Genomic DNA, 25,777 nt, shown 5'->3' with positions numbered 1-25,777 from the left:
ATTGGCCCAACCTCTGCACTAAGGGGGTGAGGATGACAGTTTTCACAACTTGGCCGTCAGAAGCTCCCTCCCAGAATAAACCAACCCAAAGGGCTGATGGGCTGATTTTGGTCTCTTAGTTCGTGTGACAGAACAGCTGAGAGCATGAGAACACCACTAGCCTCTCCTGAGCGTGAGGCGAACTACAACCTGATCCCGAGTCAGTAACCCCTGCCTCTGAGGACCCTGTGGCTGCCAGGCGGATGCTGTCCAAAGGCCTTTCTTTGTCCTTAGGTAACTCCTGAAGGGGGAACTGCAGTGTGGTTCACTGGGGCCAGGCAGGCTGAGGCTATGCTAACAGCACACTAGACCGGCAGTCCTTCCAGAGAAGTGGATGCAGGATGGGGCACCTCCCTCCTCCCCCACAGAGCCTGCTGTGGTCTGCACTGAGGGGCGGGGCGGGGCGGGGCAGCTCAGACCCTCAGAAAGGACACATCCAGCCCAGCAGACAGACAACTCTGCACACCTCGCTCTGCTTGGTCAGGGCGGCAAGGCATGTCAGATGCCAACACTCAAAGCGATGTCTAACAGGAGGTCACCATTTCTGAGGGTGAATAAAGCTCACGGAGGACATCCAGTGTGTCATCAACCATGGAAGGCCATGGTGAAGTCTCTAGAGCACAGGAGGGACAGCAGAGACCCCACCGCAGCAGTAAGGAGGCCGTCTGTCAGATTTATTTATTCCTACTCAACATAACCCCAGAACACAGGAGCAACTCTGTACATCTCTAGAAACTCACAGCTAGCTCCAAAACAATAGAAATTGTAAACTACAAAAGATGAGGTGTATTCAGCAAATATAAAGGGGTACTTTAGGCTGTGTCAAACGTTTAACAGACTATTTACAGGCCCAGATGTAGGCTTAGATCTCGCCAGCCTCCTTCTCCTCCGATCTCCGCGAAGCTGTCTTCCCGTTGGAGCTCTCCAGCCTCCAGTCAGCGGCCCCTCGCTCACTGCGCCCATGCTCCCAAGACTCCTCCCTTGACGCCCGCTCTCTGGAGAACCTGGGAAAAGAGAACCAGAGGCTCAGAGGAGGCTGGCTTCCCCCTTCAGGCTGGCTCCTGGGGCGCTGACAACTCGGATCCTCAACACCAGGTTAGGGAAGGCCAAGACCCAGCACACCTGGGGAGGCCCACAGAAGGCCAGAGGGCAGCCGTCTAGTGCCCACGCCACAAAGGAGTGTTAGGCAGCCATGAAAAAGTAACATGTGCAGAGGTTTCTCCCAACAGGGTAAGCTTTCGCTAGAGTGTAAATGGAGCAAAAAACAAGAGTGCATATGAGAAATATGACCCGTTCTGTAAACGTGATGGAAAAAAGGCTACAATCAAGCACACACAGTGCTTATCTTGAAGTGTGAGTATGAATGGTTTTTAATTTGTTTTTCCTTGGGGTGCCTTGGTGGCTCAGTTGGTTAAGCGTCTGACTTCTCTCAGGCCACTATCCTGTGGTTCTTGAGTTCAAACCCCACGTCGGGCTCTGCACTCACAGGGAAGAGCCTGCTTGGGACTCTCTCTCTCCCTCTTGCCCCTTCTGTACTTGTGCATGTACACATACATGCTCTCTCTCTCTCTCAAATAAATAAATAAACTTAAAAAAAAAAAAAAACTTAATTTGTTTTTCCTCAAACAACAACAAAAACAAAATAAAACAGAGGCAAGAGGCCCGTGGTCAGGACACAAATCTCAGGGGCTCTGTGTATCTGTGTATGGAGGTGACACTGAGTGTGCAGCGGGTCACAAGAGGGAGCCATACCCATGTAACCACCCCCACAGCCTCTCAACTGTCCTGGCCCTGAATCTACCCACTGCTCTCTGCTTAGAGCTCCCTGTTCCCTGGGCCCCATTCACAATTCTCAAGGCTCCAACACTCAGTCCCACAGATGCCCAGCCAGGCTCCTGAGGCAAAAGCCTCAGACCCATCCCTACCGGGTATGGCCAACGGGCCCAGATGACAGACCCCCAGCAGACCCTGGGAACACAAAGAGAAGGGGCTCACTCCGGGTTGCAGCTACTGAAGGAGTCAGAGTAGTTACTTGTATTTCGCACTCCGGTCCCTGGAAGCCCGGCGGTGGCCCCGGCTGTGGCTCCGGGAACGGCTGCGGTGGCGCCGGTGTCTGTCTCGGGACCGGGACCGGGACGACTTCCGTCTCTCCCTGGAGGTAGATCTTGACCTCCTCCGACGCCGGTCCCGGGAGCGCGACCTGCAGCAGACACCCAGACGGCTCTGAAGGCTGTGATGGCCCCATCCCAACAGCCCTTCTCTCTCAGCAGGTCCAACCTGATGCTTCCCTGGCATCTCCCCTTCCCTCCTACAAAAATACAACTGGGGTTCACAAGAGTCCCCTCAATCAATCTCCGGTCAAAGAGAATTATGGCCTGATGCTCCCACTGATGCTTCCCGAAAACATCTTGCCAGGAAACACTCACTGCCCATAGGCCTCAGCAATCCCACCTGACTTCTCTCATTGACAGTGGGTCCCTCTGCTGCACTAAGTCCCAACCAACCTGACGAAGACAGACAGGGTTTGAGTGTGTCCCCAACCAGCCCTGCCCACCAGGTAACAACTGTGAAGCTATAATGGTTAACTATTAAGGAAAAAATGCACATGGAAAAGGACATTTGACTGAGAACACATTAATGGATCTGCAAACCTACCTCCTGCGATCTCTGGTTCTTGAACCAGACCTGAAAGAAAAAAAAAAGATGAACAATTTCCCCCAAACTGCCCCGCCCCTCACATATGTATGACGAGAGGTGCCCCTAGTTCTACAAGGTGAAGGAGAGTCAGCTTCTCAGAGACTTGTTATTTTCTAGTTCTCAGGCCTATAGCTCCAAGTGCCCCCAACTCTTGATTTCAGTTCAGGTCACAATTCCAGGGTTGTGTGGGAATAAGCCCCACGTCAGGCTCCACACTGAGCGTGAAGTCTGCTTCAGATTCCTTCTCTCTCTTTCTCTCTTCCTCTGCCCCTCTCCCCTGCTCACTCTCAACAACAGGAACAAAGAAACTGAAATCACTATCTTGAAAAGACCTCTGTGCCTCTACGTTCATCACATTGTTATTTACAAGGGGCAAGACATGGAGACCGACATATGGACGGGTAAACAAGTAAATACACAACGCAACACTACTCAGCCACAAAAAGGAAGGAAATGCTGCCATCTGTGACAACATGGACGGACCGTCAAGGCATGATGCTAGGTAAAATAAGTCAGACAGAGACAAATACTGTACGATCTCAGTTATCTGCGGAACCTAAAAAAACCCCCAAACCTCACAGATACAGAGATCAGACTGGTGGCTGCCAGAGGCAGGGGGTGGGATGTGCAAAAAGTGTGAAGGTGGGGGAGGAAAAAAGGGTAGTTAACCTTGCCACATCACTGTAAGGGCACTGTGTATCTGTCAGGAGCACCCCTGCTGGGGGAAGATCTCAGAGGTGAGGCAAGGGTCCCACGTGCTTCCGCACACACAGACACACCCCACCGGAGTAGTGGTCACTTTCGGGTAAAAAGAGACTTACGTGTTTTGCTTAATACATTTTTATACTCAGTGAGTCTCTTTACAATCACAACCTGTTAGATGATTAAAGTAATGAAAAGATACACAGAGAAAACTATAAACGTGATCTTTCCTTTCTGAATTACGTACTAAGAAATTCCTCCAGGAATCCCAGCATCCAGGCCTTTCAAGGAACAGCGAGCTGTGCCCCACGAGAGCGTGGTCCGGCCTCTGCCTCTTCCCTGAACTCTGACCAGATGTCTCCTAAGCATCTCAAAGTGAATACGGTCAAAGCCAAGTCCTGTTCCCTGCAGCGCCTTCTCACCCCATACACCGGTCCCAGTCTTCTCCATTTTCCTAAGTGGCCACGCCAGGCCAGAAAGCAGTGAGGCCGACTTCAATCCCCCTCTGCTTGCCTCGCCACCTCGTACCAGCAAACCTTATCAGCTCTACCCCCACAACACACCCACACCCTTCCCACTCGCACCCGTCAACCAGCAGCTCCTTCGCCTGGTTCTCCTAGGTAGCTCCTCACAGTTCTCACTGCTCCCGCCCCTGTCCACTGGCCCCACAACCCTCAGTCAACACTGGAGTCTACCCAGCCCTAAGGCCCTTTGGTGGATTCCCCCTAGGGCAGTACGGCTCCAGCTCCACAAAGTCTCTGCTCCTGCCCGACCGGTCCGCCCTGACCTCGTGGGGGCAAGGCAGGTGCCTCTCCCATTGCCACCGCTCAGCCCTCCCTCACACCTTTCCAGGCACAAATGAGGTTGTCACAACTGCTCCTGCAGCTCAGGGTGGCCGTGTACACACCGCAAGGCTCCTACCACGCCAGCCCAAACCCTGCTCTCCGAAACATGTCGCACATCGCTTATTTTTAAGGGCCACTGAGATCCGTAGCTGAGCTCAAGTGCTATGAGCCAGACTGAAGGAAGGAGCAGGGTCTCCCTGGGCGTGGATCCGCCGTGGACTCACCTCCTGCTCAGCCGCTCCTCCCGCTCCCTCTCCTCTCTCCTCCTCAGTCGATCCTGATTCCTCTTCTCCTGCTTTTCAGCCACAGTTTTCTAAATAAACAAGAAATTGGAAAATGAGAGAAGAGCAAGTTACACCAACTAGAGTGTGAACGCTGTTTAACAAAGCACTTTTACGTAATCTCAATATTGGTAATTTAGAAATCCAATAGAAACTTTTAAGAAACAGGAACACAATCACCATTAAAGCTTCTTAATGGGAAATACGTGAAAATAACGCTTTTATCATTATATCTTACAAATTCAGTGACGTGTATATTCTAACAGATGCTACAGTTCTAAGTCACAGAAATCTATCTTTTGCCTCACACCAATCCAGAAAGTTATTTTTTTACCCAAAGGAGACTCCACAAACTTTATGGTAAAAAAAGAACACGTCTCTAACCAAACATATCCTGCTGCTCGTCCCTGGGGTGCTGCGTGCTACACTGGCTTTAGACCCAGCCTCATGGCGACAGTAGGCCAGGGAGGTAGACCCTGAACCCTCAATACTTGGCCCATCAGGCTGGATTGTAAACACGGAGCAAAGACAATGCACAGACAGGAGGAGGCCTTGAGAAACGTTACTACCCGAACACAATTGACACAGCTTAGCTCAAAGCCCTGGGATCAGTCTGCACACTCCCACCCAAGGTCAACTCAAAGCCTTTTGGTGCCCCCACCTCTCTGCTGAGTGGAACGAAGCCCTGTGTAGAGTGGAGTAGGGAGACAAAGGGCCATCAGTGTTTTCGTGCTCATGATGGCACAAAGGATGGTCCCACCTTGCTGCAGACTACAGCCAGACACCGCATGAGAGGCGTAGCAAGGACTGAGAGAGAGGGGCCAGCTGTCCTCAAATCACTCCCAAGGCACGAGAACCTTCCTGTCTGGTTGCTTCTGGCCCTCCACCCCTGGTTTCACTTGTCCTACACTTGAGCAGGCACACAACGATGGACAGGTTACGGTTAGGGTTAAGGATGGGAGTTTCAGCCCCTTAACTTCCTAAAGGGGATGTGACCGAGCACAGGCCTATGGTTTGGCATTAACTCCTTTCCACATCTCCCTACTTCCTAGACACTATGCTTCCACCCCTAACAAAGAAGGTCTTGCCTCGCTCTTACCCTCAGTGTGTGGCACACCTCTGGGACCACTGTAAGGGAAGCCATCTCTGATTAGGGCCCGGAACTCTACCCCTCCCTACTGTTAGGAGGTGCACTTCCAAATACATTTTCTGTTGTTAGTTTAACAGCTATTATCAAAATATATTTATGTTGCTTTGGTCAACGACATACCACTTGTAACTTCAATGATAAAACATGCTTTCTAGATCAAGTTAATACTTAAATTCTTAAGGTTTTAGGGGGAAAATTTTCAATATACTCTCATCTCTGTTGGAGAAATGTGTGTTAAAAAAAAAATAAAAAGCTTTCAGCTATAAAAAAAAAAAAAAAAATACCAGGACAGGGGCACCTGAGTGGCTCAGTCAGTTAAGCGTCCAACTGTTGATTCTAGCTCAGGTCATGACGTCATGGTTTGGGAGATCGAGCCTCATGTGGGGCTCTCTCTGTGCTGAGCCTGCCTGGGATTCTCTCTCTCTCTCTCTCTCTCTCTCTCTCTCTCTCTCTGCTGCTCCCTTGCTCATGCTCTCTCTCAATATAAATAAACTTAAAAAAAAATACCAGGACAAAATTATGGGACGATAGAAAATGGAAACGTAATTTGAAGGAGAAATGTAAAAGTGCCATTTCCAACTGCTAAGTAGTACATTTTTAGTGGGCATGGTAGTGGACACCAAACTGCTATTTATGTTCTATTGGCGGGGCACCTGGGTGGCTCAGTCGGTTAGGTGTCCGACTTCGGCTCAGGTCATGATCTCACAGTCGTGGGTTCAAGCCCTCTGTCCGGCTCTGTGCTGACAGCTCAGAGTCTGGAGCGTGCTTCAGTTTCTGTGTCTCCCTCTCTCTCTGCCCCTCTCCCGCTCACACTCTGTCTCTCAAAAATAGACAAACATTAAAAAAAGTTTTATATTCTATTGGCGACACAAATATTTTTACACCTTTCATATCCATCAGCTTGCAAGGACAAAATTCCAACTTAATAATATGTGACGGAGTGTATCACTTTTCAAAATTCTATTGGGAGCACAGAGCTGAATGTTTTAAGAGCAGAGGCTGCCACCCCAGCCCCACCCCTGCTGGTGAGTTCACACCGCACCTGCTGGCAACCCCTCTTCAGGGGCAGAGCTCTGTCCCCTGCTCCTTCTGGGGACACACAAGGCTCTCTACCCCGATGGTCACAGGGTCCCAGTCAGGGGCCATATGTCTGTCCCTCTATACTGAATTTGACGTGCGTGGAGGGAAGGCCTGCATAGGAGGCCTACTACCCCATCCCAATGGTCTCCATACGCAGCAGGGAGGACTCCACCAGTCTGAAAAACAGTTCAAAGTATCTAAAACACACTCATCCTTCCTTCTGAATGTTCTGCATCCATGATATGTTTTAGAGCCTAACCTAGGAAAATGAGGAGTCTTGGGGAAGAGACAAAGGTGGACAGTGGTGCAGCAGCACCATCCAAAAAAGCCCTACCACATCCGCATCCTTCAGAGAAGGCTCAAAGGCAAGGGCCGGGAAATGTGATCTTCTGTCTAGCCTAACCACTCTCCACACATCCACCTCTGCCCAAGGAGAAAAACGAGACTACTGGCTCTTCCCATCTCCAACCAGAAGTTACTTCAGAGGTGGGCAAGAGCGGTCTGTACCTGGGGACGAGACTCTTTGTTTCCTGTAAACAAGTGCAGACTAAATAAATACCCAAGGTCCCTCTGGATTCTAAGACCTTAGATCTCTCGTGTGAACAACGTGATGAAATCAGAATATTTCACTATAAAACTCAAGGCACGTTCTTGAGAGAGGATAAAAACACATGGTTTTCTAGATGTCAAGAAACATGAGGACAGTCAAGAGACTTGTTTCTCCAGAAACACAACACATTAACGTACCCTCAATTGATCAAGCTTCTCTCGAATCTGAATGAACCCCAAGTGTAACTTGCCCCCGAAGTGGTCTGCAAGGCGACGGTCATTGTCGTGGAGACCAAGGTAGGCTGAACAGACCTCACAGACGCGCAGCTTCTGCTGTTGAAAACTGGAAGCGGGCATGGAATTTCTGTATTCTTCCTGGACAACAGGAACAGATCAAGGACAGTGAGGTACCCAGCACCACAACCAAATATTCAACCCCAAAATGGATATATTTCAAGGGACTATAGGGATGACTTTTAAATAAATAAAAACTACACCACTTACAAGCCTCAGATATTTGTAACCAACTCAATTTTCATCGTTTATTTACAAAATGAACTAACAGTCATGATTCCAAAACAGTAAGAACATTTAAATCTCTGACAAGCAGGGTGCTGGTCTCAGAGGCCAGCAGAGAAGGGGTCTCAGCTACGCACAGAGGAGAGTCTAGGAGGGCCAGAGAAGCAAGAAGGGAGAAACTTCAAAAGGGGCCTTTGAAAAAACAAAGCACAAAACCCAAACCAAATAAACCACCAAAACATACAAGAGCCACTCATAGAGACTGTGTCCCAACATCCAGAAAACTGTATACCAATGCAACCCCAAAAACTAAAATGTGGAAGGACAAATACATTAGACTCTCTCTTCAAAGAAGGAAGTATATAATAGAACAGAGCAAACGACACCACCTAGTGCAGCCACTCCAGTCCGAATCCTATTATAAGGAGTAACTCACTCAGCTTCAAGGTGGAATGCATGAAATATAAAAGAAAAAAAAAAAAAAGGAAAAGAGGGACACGGCTCCTGCTGCTTGTGCCAAAGCTAAAACACTCTTTCCAAACCCAGGTTTAAGAAATGCATTCCAACAGTCACTGACCCTTACTTAAAGGGATCTTCCATTAATTCACACGTTCAAAGTTCCCTGGCAAATGGAGATTAACGTAAGTTACCATGTCATTCATTCGACTGGTGGGCACTCTCATACGCTGCTGGGAGGAGACCAGGTTGGTGCAACTAACAGGTGGTGCAACTGAATAATCTGAGAGCAAGACAGTGCATGCCATTACCAGAAATTCTTCCGGGCGTACGTCCTAGAACACGCTCATACACGTGCCAGCAAACAAGTGCAAGGGCACTTGCTGTGGAGCTGTCTGTAAGATGAGAAACCACCAACGGACAGTAACACGTCTGTGAAGCGGAAGCCTACAGCAATAACCTGAAGGAAGTTGTATGTAGCAACAAGGAGAGACCTTACAAATAGTGCCAAGTGAGGAATGCATGTGAGAGATGTGTATAGAATGGCAGCATTTAGGGGCACCTGGGTGGCTCAGTTGGTTGGGCAGCCGACTTCGGCTCAGGTCATGATCTCAAGGTCCGCGAGTCCGTGAGTTAAAGCCCCACGTAAGGCTCTGTGCTGACAGCTCAGGGCCTGGAGCCTGCTTTGAGTTCTGTGTCTCCCTCTCTCTCTGCACCTCCCCCATTCGCGCCCTTGTTCTCAAAAATAAGCAAACGTTAAAAAGATTTTTTAAAAAATGGCAGCATTTGGGACTTTTTATTTTTATTTTTTTTTAACGTTTATTTATTTTTGAGACAGAGAGAAACAGAGCATGAATAGGGGAGGGGCAGAGAGAGAGGGAGACACAGAATCTGAAACAGGCTCCAGGCTCTGAGCTGTCAGCACAGAGCCCGACGCAGGGCTCGAACTCGCGGACTGTGAGATCATGACCTGAGCCGAAGTCAGACGCTTAACCGACCGAGCCACCCAGGCGCCCCTATTTGGGACTTTTTAAACGCACAAAGCACACAACGCAGACACACACACACAGACACACATACACACACACACACACACACACACACAGTTTACAGGCGGTACACATGTGTAATACCAGACAAAGACAAAACTGAATGCACAGTAATGTCTGCCTCTGAGGAGGGAGAGAATGAGACTAGAGGGGGAAGGACTGGGAACCTGAATTTCCATTATGATGTGCTATAACTTTTTTTTTTATGTTTTTATTTTTGAAGGAGAGAGACAGAGAATAAGTGGGGGAGGAGCAGAGAGGGAAGGAGACACAAAATCCGAAGCAGGCTCCAGGCTCTGAGCTGTCAGCACAGAGCCCGACGCGGGGCTCGAACTCGCAAGCTGTGAGATCATGACCCAAGTTGAAGTTGGACGCTAAACTGACTGAGCCACACAGGTGCCCCATTGCTAAACAAAACCAAAAACCTTACTCAAAAACGTAAATATGGTGGGCACACGAATATCTGTGATATTCTGTCCCTTTCTAGTTTCAAAACTTTGAATACCACCGCCTCATATCTTTCAAAATAAACTCTATGCCTAGTTAAAAAAAAAAAAAAAAAAAGCCAATCTCAAAAGGTTATGTACTGTATGACTCCATCTACTTAAGATTCTTGAAATAACCAGAATATACAGATAGAGGACAGATTGGTGGTTGCCAGGGGTCAGAGAAGTGGGTGTGGCTACAGAAGGATCGAGGGAGGGATCTCAGTGGTGATGGACTTTTGACTATCAACATCCTTTGTGATACTGTACTACGGTTTTTCAACATGTTACCACTGGGGGAAACTGACTAAAGGGTACATGGGATCTCTCTACATAATTTCTTGAGACTACCCAACACACCCACCCTTGTCCACTACTAAAAGCAGAAAGGAACCCACAGGTGCCTTATTACCTTAGGTCAGCACTGCCCAGACCTGCCCAACACCACCCTGTCTTGCCCAGTGGTTTTAAGGAAGTAGTGCTGCCTCCTGGCGGCACCCTCAGTGATGCGGATGGAGGACAAATGGCCAGGGCAAGGATGCTAGGAGTCCTGGGCACGAAGAGCCGCGCATGCTACATTCTGCTCCTGTGTGGGCTGTCTGCAGACATGCACACGATGAACCCCACATCTACAATTTTTTATGCCTACATACAAATCTCTGAGCCATCCCAGGGATTTCTGGTGTTTGCTCGGCTCTTAGAAGCTGAAAGAGCGGGGCCACAGGACGTACCAATAGGCCACAGAGCTTCCCACTGGACAGAGCTGTCAGGACTCTCCTACATGTACACAAAAATTTCCCATTTCAATATACATCGGTTTAGTTCCTACGTAAGGACGTATATACGTGATTTATATTTGTATAGATACTCAGGGACTTAAATCCTGTGCAGAATGCAAGATTTAAATATACATGCAATTTCCTGGATATGTATCTACTCTGTAAACCAGGAAAGACTGTTTGGAACTCTACCAAGTCATACTAACATGGCAATGCCACCCAAGGTAACACCTGCAACTGTCACATTCTCAACCCATCCATCTCTTACCTTGAACACATCTAAGCATTTACATACAAAACATCCATCTGGGGTGGGGGGTGGGGGAGAACGCCTGGATGGCTCAGTCAGTTAAGCATCTGACTCTTGGTTTTAGCTCAGATCATGATCTCACGGCTGGTGAGCTTGAGCCCCATGTTGGGCTCCGTGCTGACAGTGCAGAAACTGCTTGGGATTCTCTCTGCCTCTCCCCCTCTCAATCTGTCTCCCTTAAAATAAATAAAAATGCTGGGGAAAAAAAATTGTTTACAAAACATCCATCTGGGGGCACCTGGGTGGATCAGCTGGCTAAGTGTTCAACTTTGGCTCAGGTCATGACCTTGCAGTTCAGGAGTTCAAGCCCGAAACTGTACTCTGCACTAACACTGCAGAGCCTGCTTGGGATTCAGTCTCTCTCTGTGCCCCTCCCTCACTTGCGGTCTCTTTCTCTCAAAAGAAACGAACTTAAAAGAAAATCCATCTGTATTGTGAATTTTCTCCCTCTCATGTTCAAGAATGGACCATATCAGCTATATATGTCACTAAGCAGGTGCTGTCCTGCCAGGGGTATGAGGCATTATCTTGGCACCACCTTCCAGGAGATACCTTCCAAGTTGGAGATGACCCCAACCCCAGCACAGCCCTGTCCTGAGTAATCCTTCTGCTCCCTGTACTGACTACTGCCTCAGTGGGCATCGCTCTAACACCAAGAGGCCCCTGGCACTATCCATGCATTCAGTTAGTCATTACCGAGCTCCTACTGCGTGTCCATCACCATGCTGAGCCAGGGGTGTACAGAGATAACCAAAGGGGACCTGACACCTACATGCCATCTGCTCACCTCTACCGGCCCCCACCACTCTAAGAACTGTCTCCGTTCATAGGTCTCCACTAAGGGGACTCCCAGGACCAAATTACTCTACCTGGAGACCCTTGGCAACACAAAGTCACTCTCAAACTCAGACCCCATTTCTTTTTTTCTTCTTTAAAGAATTCTTTTATTTCTTCTAATTTTTATTTATTTGTTTTTTGAGAGAGAGATGGACAACCTCAAGCAAGCCCCATGCCCAATATAAAGCCCAGCACGGGGCTCGATCTCACAACCCTGGGATCACCACGTGAGTTGAAGTCAAGAGTTGGACACTCAATGGACTGAGCCACACAGGTGCCCCCAGACCCCATTGCTTCTAAGCACCTGATTTCCTCAGAATGAAACATATCCATCTGTTCACATACTCTCGTCTCTGCACCCCCTCCCGCCTCCAGCACTGTCTCCACAAGAAGGGCATCCTCTGGCTTGTTCACAACCAGAAAGTATCTGGCACATAGCTGGAGCTTAATAAGCATGTGCTACAGGAACACAACCATCCCACCTCCCTCTGACTCTACTGTTCCCACCATTCTCAAAGCCGACATGAGCCATCTCCCATTCCAGGGGTAAGGACTTGAGATCCAAAGCATATCCAATGGATACAATAATCTAGGAGGAACACGGTTGTCAGTGATACAAACAATGAGTCCCTGACTCATTTTTTCCACCGCATATCCTGGCCTGGCATCCCAGCCAACACCACTTGGATGCTACCCTCAGTCTGCACAGGTTCTCCCTACGAGAGATGTACTGTCGCCAAGGACACCCAGCTTTCATTCTCCAATATAACTCTGACCCACTCATGCCAGCTGAGTAACCACCACAGCCAGAGGATCAGAGAGTAAAATGACACCACTCTGGGGGTGCCTGGATGGCTCAGTCGGTTAAGCGTCCTACTCTTGGTTTTGGCTGAGATCTGAGATCATGATCCCATGGTTTTGGGATCGAGCCCCACAATGGGCTATGCACTTACCGTACAGAGCACAGCTGGGACTCTCTGTCCCTCCCCACTTATGCTCGAGCACTCTCTCTCTCTCAAAATAAATAAATGAACATTACAAAAAAAAAAAAAAAAAAAAGACACCACTCCAGTGACTTCACTCTCAAGACTGCATTCTGCATATAGGTGTTATGCTCAGGGCTGGTAAGGGACTGGTCTGATGTCACACGAGTGTCACGGGGGGGGGGGGCAGAGCAAAGGCACAAACCCAAGTGTGCACAGACTCTAAATCCTACAATCCTATCCATACAGCATCTTATTTCCAACTTCTTTCCAATATTCAAAAAATTGAATGCTTTAATTTTAGCCCAAATGGTGAATCTTCTGGGGTTACTAAGTTTCCTCTTTCTTGAAGACATTTCCCACTAACCTCAGCTTCTTTTTTCTTTGCACGGACTTTTTCCACTTCCATAAGAATTTTCTGGGATTCATCAACATTTCCTTCAGCTCCCAGCTGCTCAGCTTTAGCAAGAAGTTTTCCGATTTCTTCATTCAACTCATGTACTTTTTCTGCCTAAGGAAAGACAGAAATAATCAGGTAAGCAGACATCTAAAACCAAAAGACTAGAACAAAGAGAAAGTGAGTGGTTCTCTTGCTGTTCTTCTGTTCCGTTCCACCAGAATTAAAGAGAACAGCCAGGATCCTCACTGAACGCATGCAAAATGTAGAAATTTTGACATCCTTACTAGCACTGTTGTGACCCTGACCTTAAACTAAACCTGGCCACTGCATCCCAGTAAGAGCATGTAAGACAGTAAGAGCATGTCTGTCACTTCCAACGTGGTGGTCAGGGTCATCACGGTGGTCATTTTCAGGGCTGTCTCTTCTCACTTCTATCACAACTCAACCTTCTGGGTAAAGGCCATAAAACATCCAGGTTTAAAGGTATAAATTTGTACTGTAAGCAAAATGCCTAATCATTTGGAATTTAATTTTAGAAATAAAGTAGCACCTTTGGTCCAGTTATCAACTGCACATATCTTAAGTGATGCCTTTACAAAACTGAAAGTAAAGGACACCACAGAGACTTAGTTGTGCTGAAAGAGGGGGAGCAGAGGAGGGATGAACTGATAGGCCAGTTACACAAAGATCTACCTTCTTTATTCTGCGGTATAGGTACCCCACAAACTAACCATTTCTCAACTAGCTTTCCCCCGTTTCCTATTTTACGTGGTGATGTTAAAAAAAAAACAAATGTTAATGTCTCCCAGGCATACCTTCGCAGAAACTTCTGCACTGATCTCCTCCTGCGTCTCTGCCAGTCGCTTCTTGGCAAGCTCAGTTCTCCGATCACACTCGGCAATAAAGGACTCCAAGTGATCCATTGCCTAGCTCAGGAGAAGCAGTGAGCTATGATCAGTTACATGTAGGGCCTTGGAACCCATTTATTCAATAGGACATACACTCCTGGGTTGGTTTCTTAAAAGCCTGTAAGTTCAGTGGGAAGATCTTAAACTACACTATAGCCAGCACGTCCATAATCACATTAAACCAAGGGGCTTTGTTAAACCAAGTGATCACTCAGAAGCATGGTCTTCTCATCTGTTTATTTCTAAAATTTGTAAAAGGACCCCCATCCCTCAATAACATTTCCAGGAATTTTTTAATTAAAACACTTGGCCATAATTAACAGCGTTCTCTGAGGGGCAGGAAGGGTGGACTGAGACTAGTATCAGAGGCCCTCTGCTGGTGAGCTGTGGGGGATGCAGATGATGTACTCACTGGTCTGTGTGAGCCACGTAAATATTATTCCCTCATGTTCTGAGGGTAGAGTTCCCCCTTCCACCTCAAAACAAAACAATAGAACAAATATTACTGAGAGCTGTGAGTATGGTTAGTTATTGCCTACGGTCTAAAGTAGCAGGAAAACTGGTTACTACTTACCCAAAGAGATAAAGGAAAAGAAACTCTAGATATCTAATTGCTCACTCTGAAGAGTTTGTGGGAAACACTAAAATACACTAATTAATAAGCTGCTTCGTAGGTTTTAGGCAGTTAATCTGTCATGACCAGTCAAAGGCTCCAGCGTAACTCAGATAAACACACAAACAGATGTGTCAGGCTATGACCAGTGATTAGCACCTCCTAACTCACACCCACAAGTCAACTTGCAAATGTCGGCATTGTGTTAAATATGACAGCAACAGAGTTTAGAACAGGATGACATGACTAGACCATGTGAACTATCACCAAAAAATACAGGAGAACAAACTCTGGGTAGAGTTCCTAGAAAGCAGATGGAAGGCCAACAGACCAAGTGGTGAGAATCTATGTCCCTCTGCCCAAAGATGGCCAGGGGACAGTAGGTCAGCTGTCAAGAAACCACTCTACAAGGATCAGTGCCACAGTGGAATGGATAATAGGGACACTGGAGAGGGTTACTGTCTCCTCTAGAAATCTTAAATACTCTTTTCAAACAAATGCTTACTTGGAAGTAGGTCAAGACAGAGAAGAGGCTCTGTGACGATGCCAAGCCCCCCCAGGTGCTGAAGAAAGGTTAAAGCCTAATCATCCACTGAGGCCAATTCCCAATTTCACTCCATGATTTTGGAATTCAGTACCTCTTTCCTGTTGTTTGTTGGCCATCCAAATATTCCCCGATGTTTCGCTACATTTCAATCTAACAACCAGGAAAGCAAATGATCATCATGTGTCTGCATGCACTGTACTTCCTGGAAAGATGTAGAGTTGACCAACTCTGCAGACAGGGTGGTAACTTACCAGGATCAAAGTGCCAGCGAGCTGATACAAGTCCCATGCCACCTGTGCTCACATGGGATAATGGATTGTGGCAGACCATCCTGAATCGCCCCAGGTTCACCCACACAGAGGTGTCAAATCTGTGGTGTGGTGTCCCTCCGTTATATACCCAAAAAGAGCAATCTCCCCTGAAACAGACCCACGAATCTACACATCAGGGGTCAAGTGGGCAAGAGACAACTAATAACCCTGCCAAGGCCTTACCAATTAAAGCAACCAACTGCAGCTTCAGCAGAACCTCAATTAGCTACAGACTCAGACATCTGATGAGCTAAAAACTAAATAGGAAACCTCACAACCCAAAATAGGCAGACCACAGGGACATCCTTTAACTGCCACATTCTTTAAAAGACGATGCTTTGTTCTACTGCTTCTTCTCTTCAAAGTGCTTGTCAAATTCAGATTGATTCCTAAAATATATCAAAGAGGAGGTTTAAATACTTTTTCTTAAAAAAAAAAAAAAAAAAAAAAAGGTACCCAAGTCTAAAAATTAAGTCCTAATCACAGCCCACCATTGACCAGAACGTGACCCAACCTCTGTGGCTTAGGAATGGTACGAGGAAATATGAACTACTGAGGGTACCTGAGCACAGGGCTGCTGTACAATTGGCACATAAATCTCACTGCTGCTGAAGGCTATTCCTCCACACGCAGGACCGTCTGGTGCTGCTCCCAGCCCAGCAGAAATGACAGTGGCCAGAAACAAGCATGTGCCATCAAGGAGACAGGTCACAGCACACACGTGCCCCTGTACTGTGTGACATGTCCACACATGCCTTAAAAGAGCTACACAGAAACTCTGAAAGTCTCCATTTCCCAGGTGAAAAAAGTGAGGTACAGTTTCCAAACTACTAAGTAATGGCATCAGGGTGCAAGAACCCTTGTGGCTTGGCTCCAAAGTCCTTACACCCAATCTGCACAACTGTGAGGCGGTCAGTACCAGCCCAGTTCACAGATGAATAGAAAAAGTTAAAAGAACTTGCCCAAGGTCACAAAGGGATTCTAATCCAGAATATCTGACTTAGCAAATACAACTGTTATACTGTCATCTGTAGCTAGAAAAAGTAGGTATAATCACAACTGGTCTCCTATGGGATATTAAAGATAGCTTGGAAATTTAGTTGATATGGTGTGTAGTTTTTGGAAACCTGTGAAGTAAAACATCAAAAAGCAAGACAAAGGCACCTGGGTGGCTCAGTCAGTTAAGCATCCGACTCCTGAGGTCGGCTCAGGTCGTGGTCTTGAAGTCGTGAGATGGAGCCCTGTGTCAGGCTTTGCATCGGTAGTGTGGAGGCTCCCTGGGATTCTTCGTCCCTCTCCCTCTGGCCCTCCCCTGCCCCTCTCCCACTTGCATGCATACACTATCCCTCTCAAAATAAATAAACTTAAAAAAAATTTTTTTTTAAATAGGAAACAATCTGGGGAAAAAATGATCTCTACTGAATTTAAAAAATAAAATTTTTTGTTTTTTCAATATATGTATGCTAAAGGAAAGTGTTGCTCTGTAACTTTTTCATCGGCAAATATGTTAATATTGCGATTTGCCAGTGTTCAAGTTGAGAAATTTTATAGAGATGACCTAGTAGCAAACATATTATATACCCTTTTCCTAGGAAATTTCTGAATAAAACACTTTCAAGAAGTCAAGGCCTGGCCCTGGCATGTCAGGCTGAGGCTGTGGTAGGCTGGGAGCCTGTGGTGAGGATGGGGAGGCGCCTTCTCCCAGATAAACTCCCAGAGGCTCCAGCCATCAAGCTCAAGCTGAGGTAGACGTCTAGGCAGGCTATACCTACACAAAGAATTGCTTTTACAACAACCCCATCAGGACCACAAATAAATACCTTTTTATATCTCTGACTGGCAAAGTCCCCAAAATTTGGCCACTCACTGTTGGCAAAGATGCGAAAATGGAACTCTTCTACACTGCTGGTGGGAACATTCATCCCTCCGGAGAACACTATGGCACCATCAAAATGAAAGATACCCTTCTGATCCAACAGTTCTGCATGTAGGAATCTCTCCCAGATACATGTATACAATGCCAATGTGTAATGCAGCACCATGATCATCAATAGGGGACTGGTCACATAATGTAGATATCCGTGCTTTGGAATACTACGTAGCCACAAAAAGGAATAAGGAACTCTATACAAAGATACACTAACAAGGAGAACAAAAAAAAAGGGGGTAAGGATACAATAAGTGTATAGTAGACTGCTATTTGTGTAAAAACAAAACAAAACAAAAGAAAAAAAAACAATGGAATACAGACATACTATCTGCCTCAGGTATGCACATAAACTCTAAAGGAAACAGAACACTTAACTGGTTACTTCTAGAAGCAACCAGGTGACTGAAGAACTGAGCAGGAGAGCGGTTTCACAATGTACCTTCTATACTTTAAATTTTTGAACCTTATGAGAGTTCTACATGTTTTTACATTGCTAAGAGATGCTGCACCTTAGTGAAATAACTGATCTAGGCAACTATCCTCAACTGTGCTTCAAGCATCAGGCTAAAGGCTGAAGGGGACCTTCACGACCAAGAGATAAAGGGTGTCTGTAATGACCAAGCCCACAGATCACTGTGTCAGCTGAGGTGATACAACAGGAAGGGCAAAGCTCTACCTCTGAAATCCTCCAGTCACAGAAGAAAGTAAATCTGATTATCAAGCCTCCAGATCTAACTCCTAGGGTACAGGAATTTCAAAGATAAGGGAAAACATGTTAAAAAAAACATCATGAGGATACAATCACCAAAGTCCAGGAGGAGACTTTAAGAAAATTAATTTCTTCAAAAAGATTTAAAAAGACTTACAAAAAGAAGTAAAAAGACTTACAAAGCACTCTAATGTGTAGCCCTTATTCTGAATCCTAAGTCAAACAAATAAAACTGTAAAAGAATCCTTTTTGAAGCAATCTGGGAAATTTGAACACTATCAAATGGTATATTATTTTTTAAAAAGACTGTTTTTAATAAAGTCTTCAACTTCTAGATATACTCTTGCAGCATTTACAAATGAAATTCCATGTCTAGGAGCTACTATAAAATAATCCAGTGGGGGCACCTGGCTGGCTCAGTTGGTGGAGTGTGCAACTCCTGATCTCAGGCTTCTGGGTTCAACCCCTATGGTGGCGGTAGATATTACTTAAAAAATAAAATCTTGGTGTACCTGTGTGGCTCAGTCAGATAGTGTCCAACTTTGGCTCAGGTCATGATCTTGCAATTCGTGGGTTCGAGCCATGTGCTAGTGTCTGTTCTGACAGCTCAGAGCATGGAGCCTGCTTCTGATTCTGTGTGTCCCTCTGAATCTGCCCCTGTCCGACTTGTGCTGTCTCTGTCTCTCTCTCTCCCTCTCCCTCTCTCTCTCAAAAGTAAACATTAAAGGGGCGCCTGGGTGGCTCAGTCGGTTAAGCGTCCGACTTCGACTCAGGTCACGATCTCGCGGTCCGTGAGTTCGAGCCCCGTGTCGGGCTCTGAGCTGATGGCTCAGAGCCTGGAGCCTGCTTCGGATTCTGTGTCTCCCTCTCTCTCTGCCCCTCCCCCGTTCATGTTCTGTCTCTCTCTGTCTCAAAAATAAACAAAACGTTAAAAAAAATTTTAAAAAAAGTAAACATTAAAAAAATAATAAGAAAAATAAATAAAATCAAATAAATAAAACCTTACAGGCATCTGGGTGGCTCAGGCGGTTAAGCGTCTGATTCTTGGTTTTGGCTCAGGTCATAATTTGTTTGTGAGTTTGAGCTCCGTATCAGGCTCTACACTGACAGCGCGGAGCCTGCTTGGGATTCTGTCTCCCTCTCTCTGCCCCTCCCCTGCTCGCTCACTCACTCTCTCTCTCTAAAAAAAAAAAAAAAAAAAAATTAAAAAAAATAAATAAAATCTTTTTTAAAAAAAATCCAGTGGGGAAACACAAGAAAAAAGATGAAACAGGAATCTTCATATCAATAATCACTGAAAGAATTGTTGCACAGGAGTTGCACTGGGAGACAGAACCCAGAAATTTCATTATAATATTCTGTTCAGTTCTGTATCTTTAGAACTTTCCCTTACCACATTTTAATTTTTATTATTTAAAAAAAAATTTTTGGGGCGCCTGGGTGGCGCCGACGGTTAAGCGTCCGACTTCAGCCAGGTCACTATCTCGCGGTCCGTGAGTTCGAGCCCCGCGTCAGGCTCTGGGCTGATGGCTCGGAGCCTGTTTCCGATTCTGTGTCTCCCTCTCTCTCTGCCCCTCCCCCGTTCATGCTCTGTCTCTCTCTGTCCCAAAAATAAATAAAAAACGTTGAAAAAAAAATTAAAAAAAAAAAAATTTTAAGTTTATTTATTTTGAGAAATACAGAGACAGCGTGAATAGGGAGGGGCAGAGAGAGAGAGAGAGAGGGGGGGGGGAGGGAGGGAGATTTGGAAGAAAAGTTAAGACAAGACGAAACAGCTGGCAGTGAACTCACCATTCCCAAGGCTTAGTGATGGGTACAAGAAAATTCATTATATGATTACATCTACTTTTGATATTTGAGATTCTCCACAGAAGTTTAAAAAAAATTCCCTGGTAAATCAACTTTGTCTTTTTTTTGTAGAGAAATAATCCATTTAATCATAACTTTAAACTGTTAGAAGTTCGATGAGCAGGACTCACTACCTCCTTTTGGCCAGCAGAGCCTCAGAATTCTGACCCACAGCCAACCCTTGACACACAGGCTTCCAGCAAATGTTCTGAAACAGTCTGCTAAAAACCTAACCCACCAAGGTCAACTTGTGCCAGTTAACCAGCAAGCTGTCCCTTTTGAGGCGCCTGGCTAGATTAGCCAGAAGAGCATGCGACTGAAGTAGGGTATAGAGACCATTTAAATCAAAACAAGAAACGAAAGAACCAAGTTGTTGCTTTTAAAGTGTTTGCCTCCCTGCATTTTGACAGATAAGAGACTTGAGAGGCAGAGAGTCAGGGGGAGAGAGAATTGACAGTGTGGAGCCTGATGCAGGGCTTGATCTCAAGATCAAGCATCAGGACCTGAGCCAAAATCAAGAGTCAATGATTAACCAACTGAGCCACCCAGGTGCCCCTGCTTCCCTGCATTTTAAAGCAGTACTAAGTGACTGCCTCCAGGGAGGGGAGGGCACACTCTGTATTTTAAAAGCCAGATCTACCAATTCTCTGATTAAGCAGTATGTGTTCAATGAGACCACAAAAAAACAAAAAACAAATCAAACAACCCCCCCCCACCCCCCCCAAAAAAACTATAGATGAACTCTCTATTATACACAATTTTGTACCTTTGTCTTGCTCGTGACATCATAGCAATTCTAAATCATTAAATAGATTTTATACAATTTCGAGGGCAGTCTATGACATGAGTTCTGTGTCCAATTTTCCAATCTTATAAACAATCCTACCATATTTGTTTACCAATGCCTGCCTATATTTCTAATTACTTCCTAAGAATGGAGATTTGTAAAACTAAGTCACAAGGTAAAAACACACACACACACACACACATTTTGTTAAGATCTTCGTTTTGAGGGGTGCCTGGGTGGCTCATTCAGTTTAGTGTCTGACCACTGATTCTGACTCAGGTCATGATCTCATGGTTAGTGAGACTGGGCATGGAGCCTGCTTGGGATTCTCTCCCCCCGCTTTCTCTCTCTCTGCCCCTCCTCTGCTCACAGATGCTTGTGCTTTCTTTCTCAAAACAAATAAATAAACTTAAAAAAAAAAAAAGATTTTATCTTTGGGGGGCCTGGATAACTCAGGTGAGCGTCTAACTCTTGATTTCAACTCAGGTCATGATCCCTGGATGGTGGAATAGAGCCCTGCATCAGGCTCTGTGCTGAGTGTGGAGCCTGCTTGAGAGTCTCTCTCTCCCTCTTACCCTCCCCCCACTTATTAAAAAAAAAAAAAAAAAAAAAAAGATTTTATTCTTAAGTAATCTCTATATCCAATGTGGGGCTCGAACCCACAACCCCAAGACTGAGCTGCACACTCCACGAACTGAGCCAACCAGGCACCCCAAGATAAAAATAGTTTTTTTTAAAAAAAATTTTTTTTTAACGTTTATTTATTTTTTTGAGACAGAAAGAGACAGAGCATGAACGAGGGAAGGTCAGAGAGAGGGAGACACAGAATCCGAAACAGGCTCCAGGCTCTGAGCTGTCAGCACAGAGCCCGATGCGGGGCTCGAACTCACGGACTGTGAGATCATGACCTGAGCCGAAGTCGGCTGCCCAACCGACTGAGCCACCCAGGCGCCCCTAAAAATAGTTTTAAATTTTCATTTCTGCCTATTATTGTGTTAGCTAACTGGACCTAATGACTATATGTGACACCGAAAATGTAATTTTTTCTTCTCTCCTCCCACAAGAAATAATCACTTAAGAATTTGGTATATACTGGGATGCCTGGGTGGTTCAGTTGGTTAAGCACCAGACTCTTGATTTCTGTTCAGGTCATGATCTCACGGTTCGTGGGATCGAGCCCTGTGTCAGGCTCTGTGCTGACAGAGCAGAGCCTGCTTGGGATTCTCCCTCCCTCTCTGCCCCTCCTCCACTCGTGCACATGCTTGCTCTTTCAAAATAAACATTAAAAAAAAATCTGGTGGGGTGTCTGGGTGGCTCAGTCGGTTAAGTATCCGATTTCGGCTCAGGTCATGATCTCACTGTGAGTTTGAGCTGTACTGACAGCTCAGAGCCTGGAGCCTGCTTTGGATTCTGTGTCTCCCTCTCTCTCTGCCTCTCCCCCACTCACACTGTCTCTATCTCAAAAATAAACATTAAAAAAATTTTTTTTTCTTAAAAACTGGTATATACTTTTATTTAAAAAAATTTTTTTTAAACTTTATCCATTTTTGAGAGTGAGACAGAGCATGAGTGGGGGAGGGGCAGAGAGAGAAGGAGACACAGAATCAGAAGCAGGCTCCAGGCTCTGAGCTGTCTGCACAGGGCCCTACACCGGGCTCAAACCCACGGACTGTGAGATCATGACCTGAGCCGAAGTCAGACACTCAACCAACTGAGCCACCCAGGCGCCCCAAAAACTGGGACATACTTTTAAAACTTGCATTAAGATGCATATACAAGAACACAATTTTCATTCCCACCAAACAGGACAATTTGGTAAGTTTCCATTTTCTTCTTCACATCATGTATCTTCTATGATCTACAACTGTGCAGTATTTCACTTTATTGTGACACAACTACTTTAGCCCCTCCAAAAACATCCATGTTTGGGTATCTCCATTTTTCCACTAATTCAAAATGATGCAATGAACACCTTCCATCTTCTCATACACACGCAATGTTCTTGTAGAACAACTTGCTACAAATTGCTTAGAGGTGACTCAAATCTCTAACCGCTTTAGTTTAATTATTTTTAAGGTTTATTTATTTTTGAGGGAGAGACAGCGTGAGCAGGGGAGGGGCAAAAAGAGAGGGAGACACACACACACACACACACACTCCTTACATAACAAAAATCGTTTAAAATAGAACTCAAACACCTGTTATCTTTAATATATTTGATAAACTTTTCAACATTAAAACAAAACACATGTTCTGAGTTTGTGGTCAGTTGTCCCCCAACAGGCCTACTGCAGGGAGTCTGACCCCTCTGCCAGCACCATTAATTCTGGCAAATAACAGTGGGCTTCAGACACTTCCAGAGACTCTGGTAAATGGCTGGCCTATCTAATTATTGCCAACATGGAGATTCTACCAAAACACTGGATGAGGTACACAAAAATATAAGTTACTAAGAAAAAGCAGAATAAAGGGTGCCTGGGTGGCTGAGTTGGTTGAGCATGTGACTCTTGATTTTGGCTCAGGTCATGATCCCAGGATTGTGAGATCGACCTGCACATCAGGCTCTGCGCTTAAAATTCTCTCTCCCTCTGTCCTGTTTCCCACTCTCGCACACACACATTCTCTCTCTCTCAAAAAGAAAAGAAAAAAAAAAAAAAAGAAAAATCGAACAAATCATGGATTAGAGGTGGTTTACAACCTATGACAATGAAACCTGTATTCATCTCCTAACAGTGATGACCACACCACACTGCAGCCTTTCCAGAAACCAACCTCAAGATGGGCACCTGGGAGCTGTTGGTCCCAGGCCCGTGGCTCGGATAGTGCAGGGGCCGAACGGCAGGCTCGGAGGCCAGCACCACCAGCAGGTCTTCAGAGGGCAGCAGCAGAACAGGGACAGCAAGAATTAGCATACTGACTATATTTGGCCAAAAAGCTTCTGAGGGGTTCTGCTTCTCAAAATTGCAATTCTGACAAGAAGTACCACAACTAGCCTTTCTGATAAACCTATCTGTTCATCTAGGGGCGCCTGGGTGGCGCAGTCGGTTAAGCCTCCGACTTCAGCCAGGTCACGATCTCGCGGTCCGTGAGTTCGAGCCCCGCGTCAGGCTCTGGGCTGATGGCTCGGAGCCTGGAGCCTGTTTCCGATTCTGTGTCTCCCTCTCTCTCTGACCCTCCCCCGTTCATGCTCTGTCTCTCTCTGTCCCAAAAATAAATAAAAAACGTTGAAAAAAAAAAATTAAAAAAAAAAAACAAAACAAAAAAACCTATCTGTTCATCTTGAATCAACTATCTTTAAAAGATCAAAGTGACCTCCAGAGAGAGCTACTGGATGGCTGGTCACAGAAAGGGGAGACTTTTCACCAGAGCCTTTTAGACTTCTGGTAAAACATGTATTACCTACCAAAGAGATTTAAAAATTGGTTTTCATCAAATTAACTTAACAAATCTATATTCTGAGAAAAGCCTTTACCTTCCCTAAAAAGTTTATACTGTAAAACTAAGGAGATGAGAAGTTATTTTAGGGGCGAGGCACCTCTGTGGATAAGTTGAGCATCCAACTTTGGCTCAGGTCATGATCTCACAGCTCGTGGGTTTGAGCCCTGCATTGGGCTGTGTGCTGACAGCTCAGAGCCTAGAGCCTGCTTCGGATTCCGTGTCTCCCTGTCTCTCTGCCCCTCTCTTGCTCACGCTCTGTCTCTCAAAAATGAATAAATGTTAAAAAAAAAAAGTCATTTTACAGGCACCTGGGTGGCTTAGTCAGTTAAGCATCAGACTTTGGCTTAGATCATGACCTCACAGTTTTCAGTTTCATGAATTCAAGCCCTACGTCGGGCTCTCTGCTGGAAGTGCAGAGCCCACTTTGGATCCTGTCTCCCTCTCTCTGCCCTTCCCGCTCCTCAAAAGGAAAAAAACATTTTTAAAAAAGTTATTTTAGCTTGGTATCGTAAAGTGAGGCCACTTTTAACTACTTTACTTAGAGTAATCCGTGTACATCCAAACAGTGTTGATATGTATAAATTAAAAACTCAAAAGGTGGGGCATGGGCATCATTATCTTAAAACCAATGCAGAAACTTTTAAGGTAAAATCTCCCTCTTCTCCCTAACACCTAGAGGTATCTTCTTAGCTTCATAGAACAACAGTCCACTGTGTGACAGAACAATATATTTATTTTTTTCTTTTTTAAGAAGATTTTATTTTTGTGGGGCGCCTGGGTGGCTCAGTTAAGCGTCCAACTCTTGGATTCGGCTTAGATCATGATTGCGCAGTTTGTGGGTTCGAGCCCCATGTCAGGCAGGCTCTGTGCTGAGAGCGCAGAGCCCCTTGGGATTCTCTCTCTCTCTCTCTCTCTCTCTCTCTCTCTCAAAATAAATACATAAGTAGATTAAATAAATACACACACACACATCCAACGTGGGTCTTGAACTAACAACCCAGAGACCAAGAGGTGCACACTGTATGGACTTAAGCCACCCAGGCACTTTGTGACAATTTATATAACTAGTTCTCCATTAATAGTTGCATTACAGCCTCTTTTTTTTCCCTTAAAAAAAAAAAGTTGCAATGAGCATCTTTTACATATACATTTGCACGTATCCCTAAGATATGTTCCCAAGAGCATAGTTTTTTAAAGTTTTTTATTTTGAGAGAGAGAGAAATCACACATGTGTGCATGGGGGAGGGGTAGAGAGAGGGGGAGAGAATCCCAAGCAGGCTCCGCACCGTCAGCGCAAAGCCCAATGCAGTGCTTGATCCCACGAACCATGAGATCGTGACCTGAGCCAAAATCAAGAGTCAAACGCTTAACCGACTGAGCCACCCAGGCATCCCCTGGCTATCAAACATTTTAATTTGAGCCACCTGTAAAATCAAAAATTATTTTTAAGGAGTTGGGGGAGGGGTAGTTACCTTTTTCAGTGAAAAATTCCTATGTGTGATAAATTTTCTCATAGCACAAAAAA

At 45.7% G+C, this 25,777-nt stretch overlaps 1 protein-coding gene across 5 annotated transcripts in view; it reads right to left on the bottom strand.

The window, feature by feature from the left end:
• Positions 1 to 692: 692 nt before the first annotated feature.
• Positions 693 to 25,777, bottom strand: part of LUC7L (LUC7 like) — a 46,269-nt gene continuing 21,184 nt past the window's right edge. For 3 of the 5 annotated variants that reach the window (XM_078440392.2, XM_060647909.3, XM_060647906.2), the window contains 7 exons: positions 13,977 to 14,087; positions 13,129 to 13,272; positions 7,542 to 7,718; positions 4,508 to 4,596; positions 2,695 to 2,724; positions 2,072 to 2,239; positions 693 to 1,043 (listed from right to left, as the gene is read on the bottom strand). In XM_078440392.2, coding sequence (XP_078296518.1) covers positions 902 to 1,043; positions 2,072 to 2,239; positions 2,695 to 2,724; positions 4,508 to 4,596; positions 7,542 to 7,718; positions 13,129 to 13,272; positions 13,977 to 14,087 — 861 coding nt within the window. In that variant the 3' untranslated portion in view covers positions 693 to 901. Of the gene's footprint in view, positions 1,044 to 2,034; positions 2,240 to 2,694; positions 2,725 to 4,507; positions 4,597 to 7,541; positions 7,719 to 13,128; positions 13,273 to 13,976; positions 14,088 to 25,777 lie in introns of all 5 variants that reach the window. The other 2 variants (XM_078440393.2, XM_078440394.2) reach the window with 2 other exon arrangements.

The sequence above is a fragment of the Panthera onca genome, chromosome E3 (assembly GCF_046562875.1).
Source record: "Panthera onca isolate mPanOnc1 chromosome E3, mPanOnc1 haplotype 2, whole genome shotgun sequence".
NCBI lineage: Eukaryota > Metazoa > Chordata > Mammalia > Carnivora > Felidae > Panthera > Panthera onca.
Note: the sequence above shows the minus strand (reverse complement) of the source record. Positions and strands in the feature narration are given on the sequence as shown.